Raw genomic sequence first — 22,194 nt, 5'->3', positions numbered from 1 at the left:
CTCAGTATTTCTTCATGGAAAGTACTCTTTTCTTCACTCCATGTTAGTTTTCTACATCTTTCATTTTCTTACCTGTCTATTTTTCATGGTTCTACTCTCGTTACATACAATGCACTTAGCTTGTGCACAATGTTTTAGCAGTAATCTCTGTCTTGCATAGTAACCCTGTCTCCCATCTTTAAGCTCTCATGTTTTCAAGTCTCATCCAGCGCAGTTCCCAACAATGAGTCTTCCTTATCATCCTGTCCAGTAAGATTCCCCTGACCCACAGTTCTGCGTCACTTTTCCAAAATCCACCCCTTTTTCTAAAGCTCCCAGTCCTTTTCTGGTACTCCTCTCTCCTTCCCCTTCAACCCTTCTGCCAGAAGAAGGCTCCAAAAGCTTGCTGCAAAAGTATAACCTTCTTTTATTTGTGTGTTCTCCTGCCACCGCTTGGTGAGCAGATCTATCCAATTACAAAATATTTTGTCATGTTATTTTCAACTTTTTTGTCAGATGTGATCAGTAATTTTCCAATGCTGCTATTTTTCTATATGCGACTTACAATTACATGTATGGAGTAATTATATTTCTTATAAAAGTTTAAACATGATTGGCGGAGCAGTTTGTACCATACAAAAAGTGTTTAAATATAGGTGTTAAACCTATTAAAATATAAAACTGAATGAAAAGTGCAGGAGTTCACTGTATCTGTATTTATTTAAGTTGGCTAGAGACCAACAAAGCCACTTTTGCAACTTTGAAGTTGCATCTTCTGATGTATATCTGTACAGAAAATGTTATAGATTAATGCTTTGATAATGGGGATATGAAGTTATCTGAGAAATCGTAAAGCACTGAGTGAACAGACTTCAATAAGGAAGAAAATATTATGCATATAGTTAGGAAACTAGGTATGGATCACATACGCCCTACAGAGAATGGTTCTATGTGCATTTAATAAATAAGATTTGTAATTTCATACCAAAGGAAGATTAGTTACAAATGCTATGTCAAATTGTATAGAGAGTTGTTTAAGAAGCCCAAAAAATAACAGTTGCCATAGGTAAGCAAAGTTGTCAGTCTTCCTCTGTTGATACAGACCATTGCCAATGAAGAATGAACAGTCTAGAAATGAAGGAATAGAAGTAGGAATCAGAAACTGATCCTTGACTATCAAAACTGTGAAGCAGTAACTAAAATGAAAAAGAGATGGGGACAGTTCCCGTGTAACATGGAACAATGGCCGGAAATGGGACTGACCTGTGTTAAAATCATTGTAGGTCCCCAAAACATACTAAAAATAATTTTTCAGTGTATTTAATGCATTAATTTTATTAGTTTTCATCACTAACATTATTTTATTCTTCAATCATTCCAGGACCCTACGTAACATATGTGGTGGGCATCGTCTGTTGTCACAAATGCTACCAGTAACATAGTTTAATGGGAAAAGTGATGACAGTTCGCGATTTTTAACACAGGTTACATGGGGACAGTCCCCATCTCTTTTTCAATTTACTTACTGATTCAATGTTTATTAATCAAAAATCAATATCTGATTGTTAATCCTGTCCCTTTGCTTTTAGAATGAACATTTATCACTTCCAATGATTTTCATGAATTGAGGAAGGCTGAGAAATTTGCTTACCCAAGCCAACTGTTACTTAGTCACCTTCTCTAACAACTCAATACAATATGAGATACCATTTGTACGTAACCTTCTTTTGGTATGAAATCACAGGTCCTATTTATTACATACATATTGACCCATTCTTTGCAGAGTGTATGTGATCCACACCTAGTTTTCTAATTTGATGTGTAACTACTTTTTTCCTTGTTTAAGATATCTTAGATAATTTCATTTCCCCACTATCAAAACATTAATTTATAACATTTTCTGTACAGATATACACCGGGGAAAGCAGCTTAAACATTGTGAAATGGTTGTGTGTGTCTTTAATCAACTTAAAAAAATACCGCTACAGTGGACTACTGGACTTTTCATTCAATTTTACATTTTAATAGATTTAAACCCCCCACCACCACCACAATGAACCATGGACCTTGCCGTTGGTGGGGAGGCTTGCGTGCCTCAGCGATACAGACAGCTGCACCATAGGTGCCACCACAATGGAAAGGTATCTTTTGAGAGGCCAGACAAACGTGTGCTTCCTGCAGAGGGGCAGCAGCCTTTTCAATAGCTACAGGGGCAACAGAGTGGATGATTGACTGATCTGGCCTTGTAACACTAACCAAAAAGGCCTTGCTGTGCTGGTACTGTGAAATGCTGAAAGCAAGAGAAAAACAACGGCTGTTATTTTTTCCCAAGGTCATGCGGCTCTACAGTGTGGTTAAATGATGATGGTGTAGTCTTGGATAAAATATTTTGGAAGTAAAATATTCCCTGTTTTGGATCTCTGGGTGGGGACTACTCAGGAGGACATCATCATCAGGAGAAAGAAAAGTGGCATTCTATACATCGGAGCGTGGAAAGTCAGATCCCTTAATCAGGCAGGAACGTTAGAAAATTTAAAAAGGGAAATGGCTAGGTTAAAGTTAGATATAGTGAGAATTAATGACATTTGGTGACAGGAGGAACAAGACTTCTGGTCAGGTGAATACAGGGTTATAAATACAAAATGAAATAGACATAATGCAGGAGTAGATTTCATAATGAACAAAAAAATAGGAGTGTGGATAAGCTACTACAAACAGCATTGTGAACACATTATGGCGGCCAAGATAGACACAAAGCCCAGGCCAACCACAGTAGTTTATATGCCAAATAGCACTGCAAATGATGAAGAGATTGATGAAATGTATGATGAGATAAAAGAAATGATTCAGATAGTGAAGGGAGATGAAAACTTAATAGTCATGGGTGACTGGAATTCGATAGTAGGAAAAAGAACAGAAGGAAACGTAGTAGGTGAATATGAAATAGAGGTAACAAATGAAAGAGGAGCCCCCTGGTAGAATTTTGCACAGAGCATAACTTAATCATAGCTAACAATTCGTTTAAGAATCATGAAAGGATGTTGTATACCTGGAAGGGGCCTGGACACACTGGAAGGTTTCAGATAGATTATATAATGGTACAACAAAGATTTAGGAACCAGGTTTTAAATTGTAAGACATTTCCAGGGGCAGATGAGGACTCTGACCACAATCCATTAGTTACAAACTGTAGACTAAAACTGAAGAAACTGCAAAAAGGTAGGAAATTAAGGAGATGGGACCTGGATAAACTGACAGAACCAGAGGTTATAGAGAGTTTCAGGGAGAGCATTAGGGAATGATTGACAGGAATGGGGGAAAGAAATACAGTAGAAGAAGAATGGGTAGTTTTGAGAGATGAAATAGAAAAGGCACAAGAGTATCAAGTAGGTAAAAAGATGAAGGCTAGCAGACATCCTTGGGTAACAGAAGATATATTGAGTTTAATCGATGAAAGGAGAAAATATCAAAATTCAGCAAATGCAGCAGGCAAAAAGGAATACAAATGTCTCAAAAATGAGTGTGACAGGAAGTGCAAAATGGCTAAGCAGGGATGGCTAGAGGACAAATGTAATGATGTAGAGGCATATATGACTAGGGGTACGACAGATTCTGCCTACAGGAAAATTAAAGATATCTTTGGAGGAAAGAGAACCACTTGTATGAATATCAAGAGCTCAAATGGAAACCCAGCTTTAAGCAAAGAAGGGAAAGCAAAAAGGTGGAAGGAGTATATAGAGGGTCTATACAAGGGGAATGTACTTGAAGACAATATTATGGAAATGGAAGAGGACGTAGATCAAGAAGAAATGGGAGATATGATACTACATGAAGAGTTTGACAGAACACTGAAAGATCTAAGTCGAAACAAGGCCCTGGGTGTAGACAACATTCCATTAGAACTATTGACATCCTTGGGAGAGCCAGTTCTGACAAAACTCTACCATCTGGTGAGCAAGATGTATGAGACAAGAGAAATACCCTCAGACTTCTAGAAGAATATAATAATTCCAATCCCAAAGAAAGCAGGTGTTGACAGATGTGAAAATTACCAAACTATCAGTTTAATAAGTCACAGCTGCAAAATACTAACATAAATTTTTTACAGACAAATGGAAAAACTGGTAGAAGCTGGACCTTGGTGAAGATCAGTTTGGATTCCATAGAACTATTGGAACACGTGAGGCACTACTGAACCTACGACTTACCTTAGAAGATAGATGAAGGAAAGGCAAACCTATGTTCCTAGCATCTGTAGACTTAGAGAAAGCTTTTGACGATGTTGTCATTGTTGCTAACCTCAGATGCATTCGCATTCATCCCTTGGAACTTGAAGATGACAGTGGCCACGTGTGTTTGAGTTGCACATGTGTGTGAGTTTTTTACACCTGCTGAAGGACAGAGTCAGAAAGCTGAGAAAGCTGAAAATTTCTAGCATTCTTTTCATTGTACCTATCTAGGATCCAATGCCTCCTCCATGTGATGAACAACAAGCTATGCTTTCCATATTGATGGTACTGCAACATTTATGTAGAAAATTATGAGACAGAATTGTTGATCAGTAGATACCTCCATATGATGAAATTTAATACTGGTGACAAAAGCATATAAAAGTAAATAGAATATAATATGTTTCAGAATTAATAGTTCCACACTCAGGGAAGAGAGAGGGATAGGATGGTGAAGTTTAAAAAGGAAGGACAGATCACTGAGCCCCATGTTTGAGGGACCCACATGGTGTCCCTCTCATGCTGGGATCTCAGTGATCTGCCCTTGGTTATTAATTTTCCACAATCTGTCATTTTCTCCTACCCATGGAAGGAACTATTCATGATAGTGTATGTACTTTCATATGCATCTAATGGCAGTACTGAATTTCACATTCTAAAAATAAGTACTGGCCAGCAATTTGGTCCCCATGTGAAAGTTTCATTTTCTACATATGTGACAAGTTGTAGATCTAACATGTTGACTATACATTACAGGGTGACAATTATTGAACTATACGAGATAAAATCATCATAACCATTTGCATTAGGACATTCAAACTGCATAGTTGACAGCAGGGCATGATGGGAATTAGTATGTGCACTATGGTTTGATTTAGAGACGAAGCCCACTTTCTTTTAGATGGGTTCATGAATAAGCAAAACTGGCACATTTAGGGGACTGAGAATCTGCATTTCACAATCGAGAAGTCTCTTCCCCCTCAACAGGTGACTGTGTGGCATGCAGTATCCAGTGATGGAATAATCAGTGTAATATTCCTTGATGGCACAGTCACTACTGAATGGTAAGCAAAGGTTTTGGAAGATGATTTCAACACCATTATCCAAAGTGACTCTGATAACCCTGATTTCAAGAAGATGAAGCTCAACCCCTTCAAAGCAGAATACTGTTTGATGTCCTGGAGGAGCACTTTGGGGATCACATTCTGGATTTGGGGAACCCAGAGGCCAATGGCATGTGCCTCCATTGGCAGCCACATTCTCCACATCTGACCGCATGCAACTTCTTTTTGTGATGTTATATTAAAGATGAGGGGTGTAGCAGTAAGCCCAAAACAATGGAAGAGAAGACATCAGTTTCCATTGCTTGGATAACCTTAAAACCTCTGCGGAGCTGTAAACAGCCATTCGGGAGGTAATCGACAGCACAGATGTTTCAACACTTCAGCAGGTCATGTAGAATTTCACTATTCGTCTGCACCACCCCATTGTCAAGGATGGCAGGCATATCGAACATGTCATAACCTGTTATCATTGTTAATCATGTATGTCTTAACCAACTGTAATATCTACAAGATATACATGGAGGCATTTTTAAAATTTTTAATTTTTTACACAAAAGCCTACAGGAATCTGTAATGCTTTTTCCAGCAGAAACAAAATGCTCAGTGCTGCAGGAGAGTTACCTAGAATGTGATTTCAAATGCTGCCACGTGTGTGTGTGTGTGTGTTTTGTGTGTGTCCTTATATTAGAAAAAGAGCAGTTTCTTGAGAGTTAGCTCTCTATCTTGTTAAGTGTGTCTACATGCCGCATATCAAGCAAATACCAGTGAATAGTTGTCTTTCTCTATTTTTATTTACTTGAGAATCTAAAATGTTATGACATTCCTCCCATATGGATGGAATCACACATTGACAATGGAAACCAGTGTCACTGTCAAACTGTACCACAGGAAGAATATTCAGAAGAGGGGGCCATGAAATTGAGAATGCCACATGTTCAATATTAGATCTGCTCCTGTTCCTCATCTACCTGAATGATCTCCGATGACTTTAAAGATCTGTTCAAAAACTAATGTTTGTTCAAGACATGACTAAAGTACTCCAGATGTCAATCTGAAGACAGATAATAGATGAGGCCATAAGGGTTTGTAGGAAATAGTAAGTCTTGATATTTCAGGGACCAAAATTATGCAAGAGACCAATGATCAAACATTGAATGAAAAAATATGTGTAACTTCTCTGGGGCCCTGCTGGATAAAAATCTCAACAAAACAGAGCTTATGTAAAGATAAACTCAGTTTCACCTGTTTTGTATATTTTCCCTCCAATACTGTCTTACAGAATTATAGTCTGGTGCATTACAGCTGAAATAAAAAAGGTATTCATTCAGAAAAAGGGGGTAATAGGAATGCTGTGCAAAGCAGATAATTATACAACTCTCAGAGACCCATCCAAATATTTTGGAATTTTTATTGTCATTTCTCCTTACATTTCTCCACAATGGCATTTAATGTTAATAATAACAATTAGTTTCAGTTGCACTGCAAAGGAGGAAATTATTTCAATGTAGAGTTTGCTCAGTTGCTTTCACTGCAAAACATATCTTTATTTTTATGAGCTATATATAACTGTTGTTCGGTGACAAATATCAGTATGACTATGGTATGTTTTTAGCTAACAACAGCAGATCAACAGCAGTTATTTCACTGGGCAAATGCAACTGTTTTGAATGTTGCAGCTTCCTGTTAATTTCACTACTATATTTAGCCAGAGCAAGGAGAAATGGTTTATAGCAATTGAATGTTAGATAAATATGTGATATCTGACATCTGGTTCAATTTATAATGTATATTTTAACTTTTCTTCACCCTCTTGAGGGTTTTCCTCCATGACAAGAAGGAAAGAAGATTGAGAATCAAAGATTTATGAGTAATGACACAATTAAAGACAAAGCACAAGCCCAGTTCGGGGAGGAAATTTAGCTGTATCCTTTTCAAAGTCTTAAGCTGTTCATGGGAACTATTGAAAGCCTTGATCTAGATGCCTGGTTGGAGAAACCAGTCCCAGTTTTACCACATTAGGGTCCAGTGTTTAGCCATTGTGTCAAATCAGTCAGCCATTCAGGACAAGATCACTGAACATTGTGATCTCTGGAATCTATGAAATATCAGATGACAAATACACTTTTGTCCCTTGGTAGGTCAATGGGAACTGAGATGCTTGAATTGCACATTTGAGATTAACTGTGGATGGTATTAGCTGATTCATGCTGGAAAAGCAATTTCTGAAGATGTGTGACATGAAGTAGAAACCACTAATATCATGAACATAACAAATATTTTCACTTTCTTGTCCATTACTGGTTATAACATTATGGACATTGTATCAGTAGATTCGGTAATGCTTTCTAGTTCATCTTTACAATCTCTTCAAATTGTTCACACAATATTTTGACAGATGACATCTGTACACCCTATAAATTCTATAGACAAGAAATATAATACAGATTTTACAGCTTATCAAAAATTATCTTTAATGTAGGCTTACAGCCAAATTTGCAATTATACAATTATCAAGAAAACATAAATTTTGAAATAGACGATATGCATATTATTTGTTAACAAATCTCTGAGCACTAACATTGTAGAAATAGCCACATAAATTTCAATAACAAACCAAAAGACAAAAATTGCAAATTGTGCAACACTTTTAAATTATTAATTAAATTATCTTTTGGAAATTTATGTCTCATCCAAAAACTTAAGAGACAGAGGCACTAAAATTCTTTGTAATTTTTGTCAGTTCTTTTGCACATAGAAAACAGCTAAATTTGAAATATGAAAATTTCATCATAATTTTGAATTCAAAAGCAAGTCAATTCACAAAACTGTTCAAACCAAAATTACCCTTATTACTTGTAACTCCTAATATGAAACATAAACCAGATGTAACCTATTCATAGAAAAATGCAAAATGGCAAAACACCTGTTCGACAATCAGAGTGAAAAACACACCAAAATCAAATGAAGTATACCACTGTCAAGACCATATAAACATTGTATACTCATAAATAATTACCAATAGTTACAATAAGCATTATTCTCAAGTGCGTGTTTCACAGATTTCTAGTTTTTGTAATGACATTAACTTGTGTCAAAAGTGTGTAAACAAAAACCAAAATAACAACTCCAGCCTGACCTGGAGGTTTTACGAGGTCTTTGACGTTCAGTGCAGATGATGCACTTGGTTGTCAGGGATGCTCAAAAGCCGATGTATGTTAAAGAGTCACCCTATATTTGTAGTCATCACTAAGATATGTGAATACTGTAATTGATTGAAAAACAGCCAAAACCTACAATGAAACCATGTAGTGGAAAATAACATCATGACCACGACTATTTACTGAAAGATAAACGTCAACTTAAATCTACTACCAGAACGTATTTTTACATGCTTGCACAAGAAGAAGATGCAGCAGCCTGGGAGAACTATTGTCAATACTTCATCATCATGAAGATAAGTACAATTAATTCAGGTACACCTTCTTCACTTTGTCCAAATTCATATACTTTAGGATAGCAGATGAGAACTAGAATTTGGTCATACCCAAAAGGTATCGGGACAGGCGGATGAAGAGCCATTAGATGAAGGATTCATTATTTCCTTCCTATCCACTGCTGATATGCTATATGCCAAACACACACAAAAGATTTGTAAAGGCTGATATGTTTGAATTGTTCTTAAAGTTTAGGTGAACCTTAACCATTTTGTGGCTATGGGCATATGTGTATGCCCGGCAGGTAGAGCATCTAGTTGGTTATGGGCGTACATGTATGACTGACAAGGCAGCAAATTTACATCTGGCAGGCATAAATGCCTGATGGCTGAGGCCATAAAAGTACACTTAGGCATACGAGCAGGTAAATGTGAATAACAGAATGTTGTCCGTGTTTCAACATTGTTGCTAACACATTCATTATCTATTCTTTTTTGCAATGTTGGAAAGCTCAACAGCTTTTATCTGCTCCTGGTTCATTTTTGCTTATGAGTCAATCTAATAGAGACAATTTGATTTCCTAATGTATGCAAGACAAATGACACAAATATATATAATCTGAAGGGGATGAATTATCCCAGGGAACTGATGTATCAGATGTTTCAAAAGGTGAACAGTGCAGTAAAGAACTTGCAGTTTCTCAGCAACACTTGCAGTTGCACAGAACAGGAAATGCCATGTGCAGCCAAGTAACTGTAATTTGATTTCATAATATGCAAAGTACACACGACACAATCATACATAATATGAAAGGCCAAGAATTATCCTATGGAAGTGACATATCAGATGTTTCAAGAGGTGCAGCAGCATATCTGCAGTTTCTCAGCAACACTCACAGCCATGCAGAACAGAAAATGGCATGCACAGCCAAGTAAATTCAATTACACAGAAGCACCATAGAAACTGGTATAGGCGTGCATATTCAAGTACAGAGATATCTAAACAGGCAGAAAATGGTGCCTATATAAGACAACAACTATCTGGTGCAGTTCTTAGATACGCTACTGCTGCTACAATGGCAGGTTATCAAGATTTAAGTGAGTTTGACCATGATGTTATAGTCACTACACGAGCAATGGGACACAGCACGTCCGAGGTAGTCATGAAGTGGGGATTTTGCCATACGACCATTTGACGAGTGTGAAGAGAATATCAGGAATCTGGTAAAACATTAAATCACCAACATCGCTGTAGCTGGAAAAAGATCCTGCAAGAACAGGTCCAATAATGACTGAAGAGAATCAGTCAATGTGACAGAAGAGCAACTCTTCCGCAGATTGCATCACATTTCAGTGCTGTTCCATCAACAAGTGTCAGCATGCGAACCATTTAATGAAACATCTTCAATATGGGCTTTTGGAGCCAAAGGCCCACTCGTATACCCTTGATAACTGTACAACAAAAAGCTTTACACCTGGCCATAGCTTCAACATAGACATTTGAATGCTGATAACTGGAAAAATGTTGCCTGGTCAGACGAGTCTCATTTCAAATTGTATCGAGCATATGGACATGTACAGATGTGGAGACAATCTCATGAATCCATGGACTCTGCATGTCAGCAGGGGACTATTCAATCTGGTGGAGGCCTGTAATGGTGTGGGGTGAGTGAGTTGGAGTGATATGGGAGCCATGATACGCCTTGATATGACTCTAAGCGGTGACATCTACGCAAGCATCCTGTCTGATTACCTGCATCCATTCATGTCCAATATGCATTCCAACAGACTTGGGCAATTCCAGCAGGACAATGCAACACCCCCTATGTCCATAATTGCTACAGAGTGGCTCAAGTAACAATCTTTTGAGATATTTCTAAAAATAGCTAATCTAATGTATCATCATGTGAAATAACAAGGCCCACTCCTTCGGAAGAAGATATTTTTAGAAATATCAAAAGCTAGGTCAAGGGCTATTAAACCTTTGTTTTGCAACTTGTTAGCTTTGTTAATTGTTTTAGGAGTTCCACAATTTGGAAGCAACAACATTAAAGTAATTAGAAACTACTTCTTCTTGGTTCAATTAAACTGCAAATTTGAGATTCATTTTCACATTACAAGAGTTTGTACTCACTTTCATACTGTCTACATTGCAGTCTCCACCTATATAAAAGTCAGATACATACAGAGATACTGTACTATTCTCCGGTGCTGAAATCATTATTGTACATTCAGCTGTAAATCTGTCGAGTCGGATACGTCCTTGCACATGGGAATAATTACGATTACAACCTGAAACAAAAAATTTATGATATTAAATGTAGAAGACCTATAGAAAAATTAAAGAAACCTTTGGAGAAAAGAGAAGTAGCTGTAACCTTTGGAGAGAAGAGAAGTAGCTGTATGAATATAAAATCTCAGATGGCAAGACAGTACTAAGCAAAGAAGGGAAGCCTGGAAGGCGGGAGGAATACACTGAAGACCAGTGCAAAGGAAACTATCTTGAAGACAAGATTATGGAAAGGGAAACAGAAATATATGAAGGTGATGTACGAGATATGATACTGCAAGAAGAATCTGATGAATAACTGAAAGACCTAATTTAAAAAAAAGAATAGACAACATTCGCTCAGAATTATTAAGATCCTTAAGTGTAAAACCATATTCAAGATTAGGTTGGTACTGAGATTGCTAGTAAGAGGTACTGACTCAAAATGAGAAAAAACAAATTTAATGGACAACACGGCACTGGTTGACAGGACATGTCCTAAGGCACCAAGCAGTAGTCAGTATGGTTATGAAGGGAGGAATAAGTGTGGTGAGGGGTGGAAGAAGGGATGGGGGAGCAGGATGAAAACTGAAGAGGAAAACCAAGGCTTAACTACAGTAAGCAGGTTCAAATCAATATAAGTTGCAATAGCTCAGAAGAGATGAAGACGCTTGCTCGCACAGGATAGGTGAGCATTAGGAGCTGTATTAAACAAATTTTAAGACTGAAAAAACAGCAAAGCATCAGTCAAGAGCTCTGTTGGCTTAGAAATTTAAGAATGTCACAGTCTACAGTTAACATGAAACACTTCAAAGTACCTTTTTAACCACAGAAAGGTTCAAAACATTATTTATATTTATAAACATGTCTATAATTTACATGTTTGCCTGATGCTAGAGCTACAGAGTTAATGTTTTTTATTTAGCTGGTACACACTATGTACTTGTGGGCCATAATTATTTAATAACTCTGCCATTTTTGTGATATGTGATGGATCAGGATTACGTTTTAAACAGTTGTACATATTGTCATCCAACAGCATCATTATAGTGCTATGAGATTCTGTAATATTAGGGATGGTAGTTCCATTACTCTTGTTATATAGTATGTAATAAGATCTTCATCTCTTTACAAAGGAGTAACACTTGCCCTGTTCTGCTGCTCTTTGACTTGGAACACTTGGCTTTGCTAAAATGCAACATATGGCCAATTGTACCTTGCTCGTTCTGTGGAACCATGACAACAACTATAATATTAGCAGTGCACAGTGCTTCACAATGCTGAGGGTATACTTAGAAATTCACCCAAGCATTAACAATCCAATGGGAGTGGTGCGACTACTAGCATCCTTCCACCACAAACTAATCATAGAAAGATTATGACAGATAGATTCAGAAATGAAGAAAAGTAGTTCCAAGTCAGGATCTAAGAATAAATATGGCTTAGGAAACAAGTTAACCTAACGATGATGTAAAACCCACCATTCAATTCAAAATACACATTACTATTGATAGAATTTTGAGAGTGGCTTTCACTCTGCCACGTCACATCATCCTTTGTCTTCAATAACTTATACTTGCTTTCTTGTTGTATGAAGTTCTCTTTTCCCAGATTCCTCACTTCCCCATGTTTGCAATGAATTTAATGTTTTAAAGTATTAAAAACTAGAAAGTAACTGTCATCAGCCTTCTTTTAGAAGCTGTAAATAGATTCTCTTTTCTGTCTTTTTTGAATTTGTATGGTTACACAGGAAGCACACCAGTAACAACACAGTGCAGCATTTACTGTACAACATCTAATAATTACTGATTAAATATTAATCAAAGATGTAAGAAAAAGTGTAAAACTCTGCAGGAGTTTCACTGTACACATATAACTTGCTCATAAAATGAAATATAAAGGATCAAATAGGGAGGAGAGCACTAGTGTTTAACACAAATGAGACTGAGAGGAATTAATAAATGAAAAGATCCATACTTCATGAGAGAAAGTCACACATTTTAATGTGAAAACTTAAAACAAAGCAAAAACTATAATGTTGAGAACATATCATTTAGAAAAATCTTTTATCTGACACTCCCCTATTCATTCTTCTGATCAGTACGAAACAACTCTCCTGATGCTGAAAAATTCTCAAATAAAGCTGATAGGCTTACATTGGAAGAGAATGTTTCTGAACATCTATTTGTTTAAAATAAAGACTCCTAATGTTTACTTGTAAAAATAGTTCATCTCAACTCCATGAACCTATGTAAGAGTTCATATTTGAATTATGTATAGTCGACGTACATATGTAACAGCTGATATTGGAATTATGTTATACACTCCTGGAAATTGAAATAAGAACACCGTGAATTCATTGTCCCAGGAAGGGGAAACTTTATTGACACATTCCTGGGGTCATATACATCACACGATCACACTGACAGAACCACAGGCACAGAGACACAGGTAACAGAGCATGCACAATGTCGGCACTAGTACAGTGTATATCCACCTTTCGCAGCAATGCAGGCTGCTGTTCTCCCATGGAGACGATCGAAGAGATGCTGGATGTAGTCCTGTGGAACGGCTTGCCATGCCATTTCCATCTGGCGCCTCAGTTGGACCAGCGTTCGTGCTGGACGTGCAGACTGTGTGAGACAACGCTTCATCCAGTCCCAAACGTGCTCAATGGGGGACAGATCCAGAGATCTTGCTGGCCAGGGTAGTTGACTTACACCTTCTAGAGCACGTTGGGTGGCACGGGATACATGCGGACGTGCATTGTCCTATTGGAACAGCAAGTTCCCTTGCCGGTCTAGGAATGGTAGAACAATGGGTTCGATGACGGTTTGGATGTACCGTGCACTATTCAGTGTCCCCTCAACGATCACCAGAGGTGTACGGCCAGTGTAGGAGATCGCTCCCCACACCATGATGCCGGGTGTTGGCCCTGTGTGCCTCGGTCGTGTGCAGTCCTGATTGTGGCGCTCACCTGCACGGCGCCAAACACGCATACGACCATCATTGGCACCAAGGCAGAAGCGACTCTCATCGCTGAAGACGACACGTCTCCATTCGTCCATCCATTCATGCCTGTCGCGACACCACTGGAGGCGGGCTGCACGATGTTGGGGCGTGAGCGGAAGACGGCCTAACGCTTTGCGGGACCGTAGCCCAGCTTCATGGAGACGGTTGCGAATGGTCCTCGCCGATACCCCAGGAGCAATAGTGTCCCTAATTTTCTGGGAAGTGGCGGTGCGGTCCCCTACGGCACTGCGTAGGATCCTACGGTCTTGGCATGCATCCGTGCGTCGCTGCGGTCCGGTCCCAGGTCGACGGGCACGTGCACCTTCCGCCGACCACTGGTGACAATATCGATGTACTGTGGAGACCTCACGCCCCACGTGTTGAGCAATTTGGCGGTACGTCCACCCGGCCTCCCGCATGCCCACTATACGCCCTCGCTCAAAGTCCGTGAACTGCACATACGGTTCACGTCCACGCTGTCTCGGCATGTTACCAGTGTTAAAGACTGCGATGGAGCTCCGTATGCCACGGCAAACTGGCTGACACTGACGGCGGTGGTGCACAAATGCTGCACAGCTAGTGCCATTCGACGGCCAACACCACGGTTCCTGGTGTGTCCGCTGTGCCGTGCGTGTGATCATTGCTTGTACAGCCCTCTCGCAGTGTCCGGAGCAAGTATGGTGGGTCTGACACACCAGTGTCAATGTGTTCTTTTTTCCATTTCCAGGAGTGTAGTATGATGTAAGCCTTTGAAAAATTTCAGTTAAAAAACAATCCTTTTTTCCACAAACAAAGATTATTCTTTTCAAATGTGTTACACAAATTATATAGAGGATGTGAATCACCCCTGAGATTATGTTAAACATTATCCAAAGTGTACTTCATAAGACTGATATAAGCAAATTTTGGGCCCATATTTTCAATAGGAGTACATCACCTCGTTTCTTGCATCAGTGTAACACAATAATGCACTTCTGTGGGTAACTGTCTTATTGAAAAATGTTATACCTGCTGGGGACAACATCAGCCATAGAGATGTTTAAGTGGACAGAAACTTTATTGATATAGTACGGCTTTCAAAATGCCTTATGTAAAATTCATAATCGTAAGTCTCCCATATCCTCCTAGTGACATGCTGCTACCAGTTGTCAGTGTACATTCTATGGTTCCTGTGACTAGCTTGTTTTTGTGTCTTACGTGAAAAGTGCTTGCATCACTGTTGCTGTAATCTGTCAGAAACCATGTTTCACCTGACCAAACACATTATTTCCATGTGAAGCATACCTGTTTTCACTGAAACTTTAATGAAGTAAATTTGTCACACATTATTTTGTGCATAATTCCATTTGTAGCAAATCAGGAATAATGATGTTCTCTAAGACCCACATCTTGCTGCCAGTGTAGCACAAACTCCACCTATTCATATTTATTGAGAAGATGATCCTACAGTTTTCACATTCTTCGATCTTGAAGTAAAGAATGTCCAATGGCTTGCTGCCTACAAACAGTTCCACTTTCACTGGTCTACCTACAGTATGACCAAACAGGGTCAACTGAGGTCCCAACTAGTATGGTAGTACTGCAGTTTTTAGATCTGAGAGAGATGAAGCTAATAGGCCATACATTCTGCTGTTCTTACAAGCAGAGAGTTGTTACATGCTAAATCTCAAATAAGAATTCCCACAGTAATCCACACCTTAACTAAACAAGCCATTTAAATACTGATATTTCATTTCTTTTTTTTAAAGTACTTTAATATGGCACCTGCACTTTACAATTACTTTTCGTGATGATGACTTTTTTAAGCTCTCTACTTTTAAAATTGAGTGATGGGATGATTTTTTTGTGGTTCATTGCTAACATTGACATTCAGTTCTGTGCTTCAAAAGCTGTGACATTGTTTCATTTTTAGCACTTCCTTGCTGCTAATCAGCAATTTTTCGCATATGGTATCACCTTTAACATCCGTAAAGCATGTTCGGCCATATTTTACATTGGAATTTCCAGCAGCCTTTCCTTCTACTCCATGCCAATAAATTCAGTTAATTTAATAGTAAATTGTGGAATGTCAGCAAAACTAGTTGCTGCAGTTACTTTTCATGTGTATTGCTGGTACAACATGCACTGCTTTCAACTACAATAATTGTAGATAAGCCTTACAGTGAAGATTGTTTTACCTACAGCCAAAATCAAACTCTGCACTGTCAAGTAGAAGATATTAATTCTGACAAGATGTGGGCATTCAACAAGCCCTATACACGCCTTGCACATGCTCTTTTAAACAGCAATGTGCATAATGTTTCCATGCCAAGAATTCAGAATATATATCCAGGGTGTACACGAAGTCTTGGAACACTTTCACTTATTTGTTGAACAACAACTAAACATTGTGCAGATGTCATACATATTGCATTTTGAAGAGAAACTCTGAAAGATCTTTTTTTTTTTTTTTTTTTTTTTTACAAACATTCAATATGCGAACCATGAGCGACCCGGCAGACGTCAATATAGTAATCAAATTCTTGCCATACCTAACCCAAAATGTCATCATCGAAGGTGGTAGTCACTTCCCGTATTATCTCCTTGAGCTCTGCTACATCACGTGGTAGAGGTGGTACATACACTGGATCTTTAATGTGTCCCCACAGAAAAAAGACACAGAGAGAGAGATCTGGTAATTGGGAAGGCCATTTCATGGAACAGCTGTCCCCTTCTGTAGCATGGCTGATCCATTGATGTAACAGCTTTTGAGCTAGATCCAATTTGAATGGTTTCATAGAAAGCTTCTGTTGTAGGACTTTCCACACTGTCATAGGAACCATGTTGAGTTCATGGGATGCACGACACATCAGTTTCTTTGGACTCCTTATGAATGTCTCTTGTACATGCTCCACATTCACTTCACTCACATTGGGAATCCTGCTTCTCTTTGTCAGCCACAAGCAACCCGTTGTAGTGAATTTGTTGTGCCAGTGGTAAATAGCCTTCCTTGTTGGTGGCTTCTTACTGTACTTGTTCTAAGCATCCACTGAACAGCTGTAGCACACTTGTTTTTGTTGAACTCCAACACACAGAAAGCTCACTCCACTCCTGAACTGTCCTTTTTTCGGGACGGAAAAAAAAAAAATACAGGGTTTCTCTTCAAAATGAGATATGTATGATATCTGTATAATGTTCAGTTCTTGCACAAAAAGTAATTGAAAGTGTTCCCAGATTTTAAACGTTTTTAGTCCTCATGCATCCACTTCATTATCTGATGCTTCTACTGACACTACACAAAAACTCATTAGGTATAATTTCTCTGTTACTGGTTATTCTATGGAAGTTTAAAAATGAACTAGATAAATTACAAACTTTTCCCAAGAATTTTTGACAGTAATTCTTTAACAGAAAATTATTAATAACCTGTGCAGTATAACATGCAAATTCTTAGTTACATTATGCAGCTTTATAGACATACCTGTTGAGGAATATGTGAGTTTAAAACCACGAGCAACATCAGAAGTTGCTATGAAGGTTATTTCAACATCACCAGTGCCTGAATAAAAATCCATGGGCTGAACATTTCCACAGAATTTTGCAGAAGCCATAGGATCAGCCTTAAACTGTAAAAATGTAAATCTACAATGATTTATATAACAGTACAAATCACTCTGGATCATTTAACACCAGGAAAAAAGTTACTTTTAACATAGAATATGCACATGAAATTCCATAGTGATTTACACTAATGCTTTGAAGAAAGCATGCTTAAAAAGAATACATGAATTTGATAAACAAATTATATATGATTGCAATTGATGTTGTTACATTATGGTAGTCAAGTCATTAGCAGTTCACTAGTAAGCCATATAAGAAAGTATTTTACTTGAATGGGGATATTCACAGCCATAAGCAGTTGAACACTGTTACACTATGGTGCATTAGAGCATTTTGTTCTGTGTTTCAAATATCATCTTTTAACACAAAGTAACTGAATAGAAACAAATAGAAATAGAATCCCTGTATGCAGATGCTAAAATCCCTTCAATCCAATGAAACCAAACAAAAATTCAGAATGCAGTATACAACTATATGTCACTACGTATCAGACAGAAATGATGCTGAGCAGGAGACAAGAGAAACAGAAAGTAACAACATGTTACACTTTCATGACTCTTTTTTCCCTATGGAACAAAGAAAATAATATATCCAGTATACAAGTACTCCCCCCCCCCCCCCCCCCCCAAACCCTGGGCCATACACATGTACATATCTAACTGAACACATTTGAATAATTGTTTGGACCTTATATACAAATTCATGAATCACTCTGCTGCTGTATGTGCTCTAATAACATTTTAAGTGACTCTATTACTGAGCATAAAAATCACACTTTCCTACTTTGATGTATTACGGTTATCTTTTTCTAAACCAGTCATTTGATTCTTAGAAACAACTGCACTTTCCTGTGCTAAATATGTTTGAAATTATGTAAATGTTTTTGAATTGATTACTTACACCATAAACATTGCCCTTTCTTTGTTTACCACTGTATACCATCATCTCACCAAGGCCTTCTCTGATATAATCTGCATTCTGAAAAAAATAAACAAATTTAGAAGAAATACAGAATTGGAACTCCATAGTTGAGCAGAGCACACTAAAGTGTTGTGACTTGTTATATTTTGCAAAATGAAAGTCACATGAAAGTTATGTTCTTGGAGATGTAAGTTGGTGTTGGGAACCAATACTTATCTGCCTCCACTCTAAATTTAGAGTAACTTAATAAAACTGGAGGAAGAAACTTTTTCTCCCAGAGAATGAGGCTAACTGTAGGAACAACTTTTCGTTTTGTCAAAAAAGTAATCAACTGAATAAAAATGCTATGCTTCAATAAGATGAATACAGAAAAATATTTCAAATGCAATGTATATAAATATAAGAATGAAAATAATCAGTTCTTGACAATATAATGTAATTCAATAGATAAAGAAAACCACTCACCAAGTGGAGGCAGGAGAATGCACTGCACAAAAAGGTTTAACTTATGCAAGCTTTTAGAGCCAGTGGCTCCTTCTTCTGACAGAAGAGTTGAAGTGGAAAGTAGAGGGGTAAAGGAGAAGGACTGGAGAGGTTTAGCAAAAGGGGTACAGTTCAGAAAAGCCACGCAGAACACCGAGTCAGGGGAGGATTAATGGACAGGATGAGAAGAGAAGACTGATTGTTAGGGACTACACCAGATTAGATTTGAAAAGCTCAGAGCTTAAAGATAACAATACCAGAGAAGGAAAGTAGCTACTCACCATGTAGCAGAGATGCTGAGTCGTGATAGACGCAATAAAAAGATTCACACAATTAAAGCTTTCAGCCATTAAGGCTTTTGTTGGCAGGAGACACACATACACACATGCACACACACACACACACACACACACACACACACACACACACACATACACAACACACACTCACATAAATGCAACTTGCACACAAGTCTGCAGTCTCAGAGAGCTGAGCCACACTGCACTGTGTGAATCTTTTTATTGTGTCTATCATGACTCAGCATCTCTGCTATATGGTGAGTAGCAACTTTCCTTCTCTGATATTGTTACATTCCATCCTGCATTTTGCATGTCTGAGAGCTTAAAGATGGCAGATACTAGACAGAGATTATTGCTAAAACACTGTGTATGAACTAATAAGAGTGAAAAGTTAAGTGCATTGTATGTGACAGAGACGGGAGGAGGACAATGAAAAATAGACATGTCAAAAAATGAAAGAATTAAAAAACTAAAATGGAGTAAAGAAAGATGCAGTTACTATAAAGAGATGCTGAGGTGGAAGTAGTTAATGTAAATTAAGAACACGTGGGTGGCAAGAACCAAGGACATGCTGAAGTGCTAGTTCCGACCTGCAGTGTTCTGAGAAATTTGTGTCTGGAGGAAGAATCCAGATGGTACTTGTTGTGAAATAGGCACCATGGTCATGACTGTCAAGTTGTAGAGCATTCTCTGCAACAGGATACTGTGTGTTGCAGATGTACACCCTCTGCTTATGCCCCTTCATCCTAACTGATAACTGGATGGTAGTCATGCTGATGTAATAGGCCGAACAGTGTTTACATAACAGCTGGTATATGACATGTTTCATTTCACAGGTGGCTCTCCCTATGATAGTATATGTTTTGCCAGTTATGAGGCTGGTACAGATGGTGGTAGGAGGGTCCACAGTGCAAGCCATGCAGCAGGGATGGTCACAGGGGTGGGAGCCATAGGATAGGGAGATTGGTTCAGAAGGAGCATAGGGTCTGATAAGGATATTGCAGAGATTGGGAGGGTGACAAAAAGCTATTCTAAGAGTGGTGGACAAAATCTCAGACAGAATGGATCTCATTTCATGAAATGTTTTCCCCACAGAAACCATGAAGCCTCACCTTTTACCTTCTTCCTAAGATCCACAAACCCAATCATCCTGGCCATCCTATAGTTGTTGGCTTCAAAGAACCCGCCAAATGTATATCTGCCATAGTTGACCATCACCTGCAACCCACACTCAAATTTACTTTCCTCCTATATTAAAGATACCAACCATTTCCCAGATTGTCTGAAATCTGTGCCCATCCCACTCCTACCACACACCTTGCTTGTCACCATTGATGCCATCTCCCCCTATACCACCACCACCCATGCACATAGTCTGTATGCTGCTGAACATTTCCTCAGTCAGTGCCAACCTGATTCCAAACCTATGACAACCATCTTGCTCACCTTAATCAATTTTATACTTACCGGTAATTAGTTCATCTTTGAGGGGCAGACACACACACAGATCACTGGTATGGCCACAGGAACCAGTTTGGCTCCTTCTATGCCAACCTTTTCATGGGTTGCTTGGATGGGGCTTTTCTGCAATCCACCAGCCTTCAGCCCCTGGTTTGGTTTAGATACATTAATGACATCTTTGCCATATGGACTCATGGTGGGGCAGACCTGTTAAAATTCCTGGAATCTTCAAATACTTTCTCCCAATTACATTTCAGATGGTCCTATTCCAAATCCCATGCCACTTTCCTTGATATTGACCTCATCCTCACTGAAGGTCAACTACACAATGCTGTCCACATTAAACCTACTAATAAACAGCAGTACTTACATTTTTACACTTGTCATCCTTTCCATGTCAGACTTTCTCTCCCATACAGCCTCGGCATTTGAGGCAAATGTGTTTGTTCATATGCAGACTCTTTACAGCAATACACAACTATTCTCACCTCAGCCATCACTGGATGTAATTACCCCACCAGCCTAGTTCAAATCAGATTCCTCTGGCCATCACATCCAATTCTGTTACTGCAGATCCCTCCAAAAAACAAGTTCGGAGCACAGCACTTGTCTTCTTCTTTCTCTTCTTCTGTCATGCATTAGGCTTTCCATCAAGCAGTTGCAGCCACACAAAGATTATTAATTTAGGAGTTTAACAAGGTTGCAGCCTCTCTGCACTGATTTTTAATATATATATTGACGAAATTATATGGCAATGAAGAATGAAACTGAAGAACACCACTTGTCACTCAGTATTATTCTGGTCTCAAATGTTTTAAACAGCTACTTCAGCAAGGCCATGAATTCCAAAACTCAGGCCCTGAAATGAGATCCATACTGTCTGAGATTTTGTCCATCTCACCTACGCTCCTTCTGCACCCATTGCCCTACCCTGTAGCTCCTAACCCTGTGAATGCCCCCACTGCAAGATCTGCCCTATGCACCTTTTTACCACCACCTATCAAAGCCCTGTAACTGGCAAAACATACATTATCAAAGGGAGAGCCACCCTGGAAACAACAAGTCATATACCAGCTGTTATGTGAACACTGTTTGGCCTTTTACATAAGCATGACTACTACACAGTTATCAATTAGGATGAATGGGCATAGGCAGTCGGTGTACACTAGCAACACACAGTACCCTGTTTCAGAGAATGATCTGTAACATGACAGCCCTGACCTCGGTGCCTGTTTCACCACATACACCATATGGATTCTTCCCCCAGATACCAATTTCTCAGAACTCTACATGTGGAAACTAGCACCACAACATACCCTTGGTTATTGCCACCAACTTAGCCTTTATTTATGTTAATTCCTTCTGTCTCAGTATTTCTTCACAGTAACTAGTCCTTTCATCATTCCATTTTACCTTTCTTCACTTTCATTTTATGACCTGTCTA

The 22,194-nt window shown here is 38.6% G+C and overlaps 1 protein-coding gene across 1 annotated transcript in view; it reads right to left on the bottom strand.

Annotated features, from left to right (window-relative positions):
• LOC126285431 (cubilin-like) overlaps positions 1-22,194 on the bottom strand; it is a 1,398,426-nt gene that overhangs the window by 40,315 nt on the left and 1,335,917 nt on the right. Inside the window, exons 63-65 of the mRNA XM_049984811.1 lie at positions 18,487-18,564; positions 17,447-17,591; positions 10,840-10,997 (exon numbers count right to left, since the gene is read on the bottom strand). Coding sequence (XP_049840768.1) covers positions 10,840-10,997; positions 17,447-17,591; positions 18,487-18,564 — 381 coding nt within the window. The remainder of the gene's footprint in view (positions 1-10,839; positions 10,998-17,446; positions 17,592-18,486; positions 18,565-22,194) is intronic.

This window comes from Schistocerca gregaria, chromosome 8 (genome assembly GCF_023897955.1).
Source record: "Schistocerca gregaria isolate iqSchGreg1 chromosome 8, iqSchGreg1.2, whole genome shotgun sequence".
Lineage (NCBI taxonomy): Eukaryota > Metazoa > Arthropoda > Insecta > Orthoptera > Acrididae > Schistocerca > Schistocerca gregaria.
Note: the sequence above shows the minus strand (reverse complement) of the source record. Positions and strands in the feature narration are given on the sequence as shown.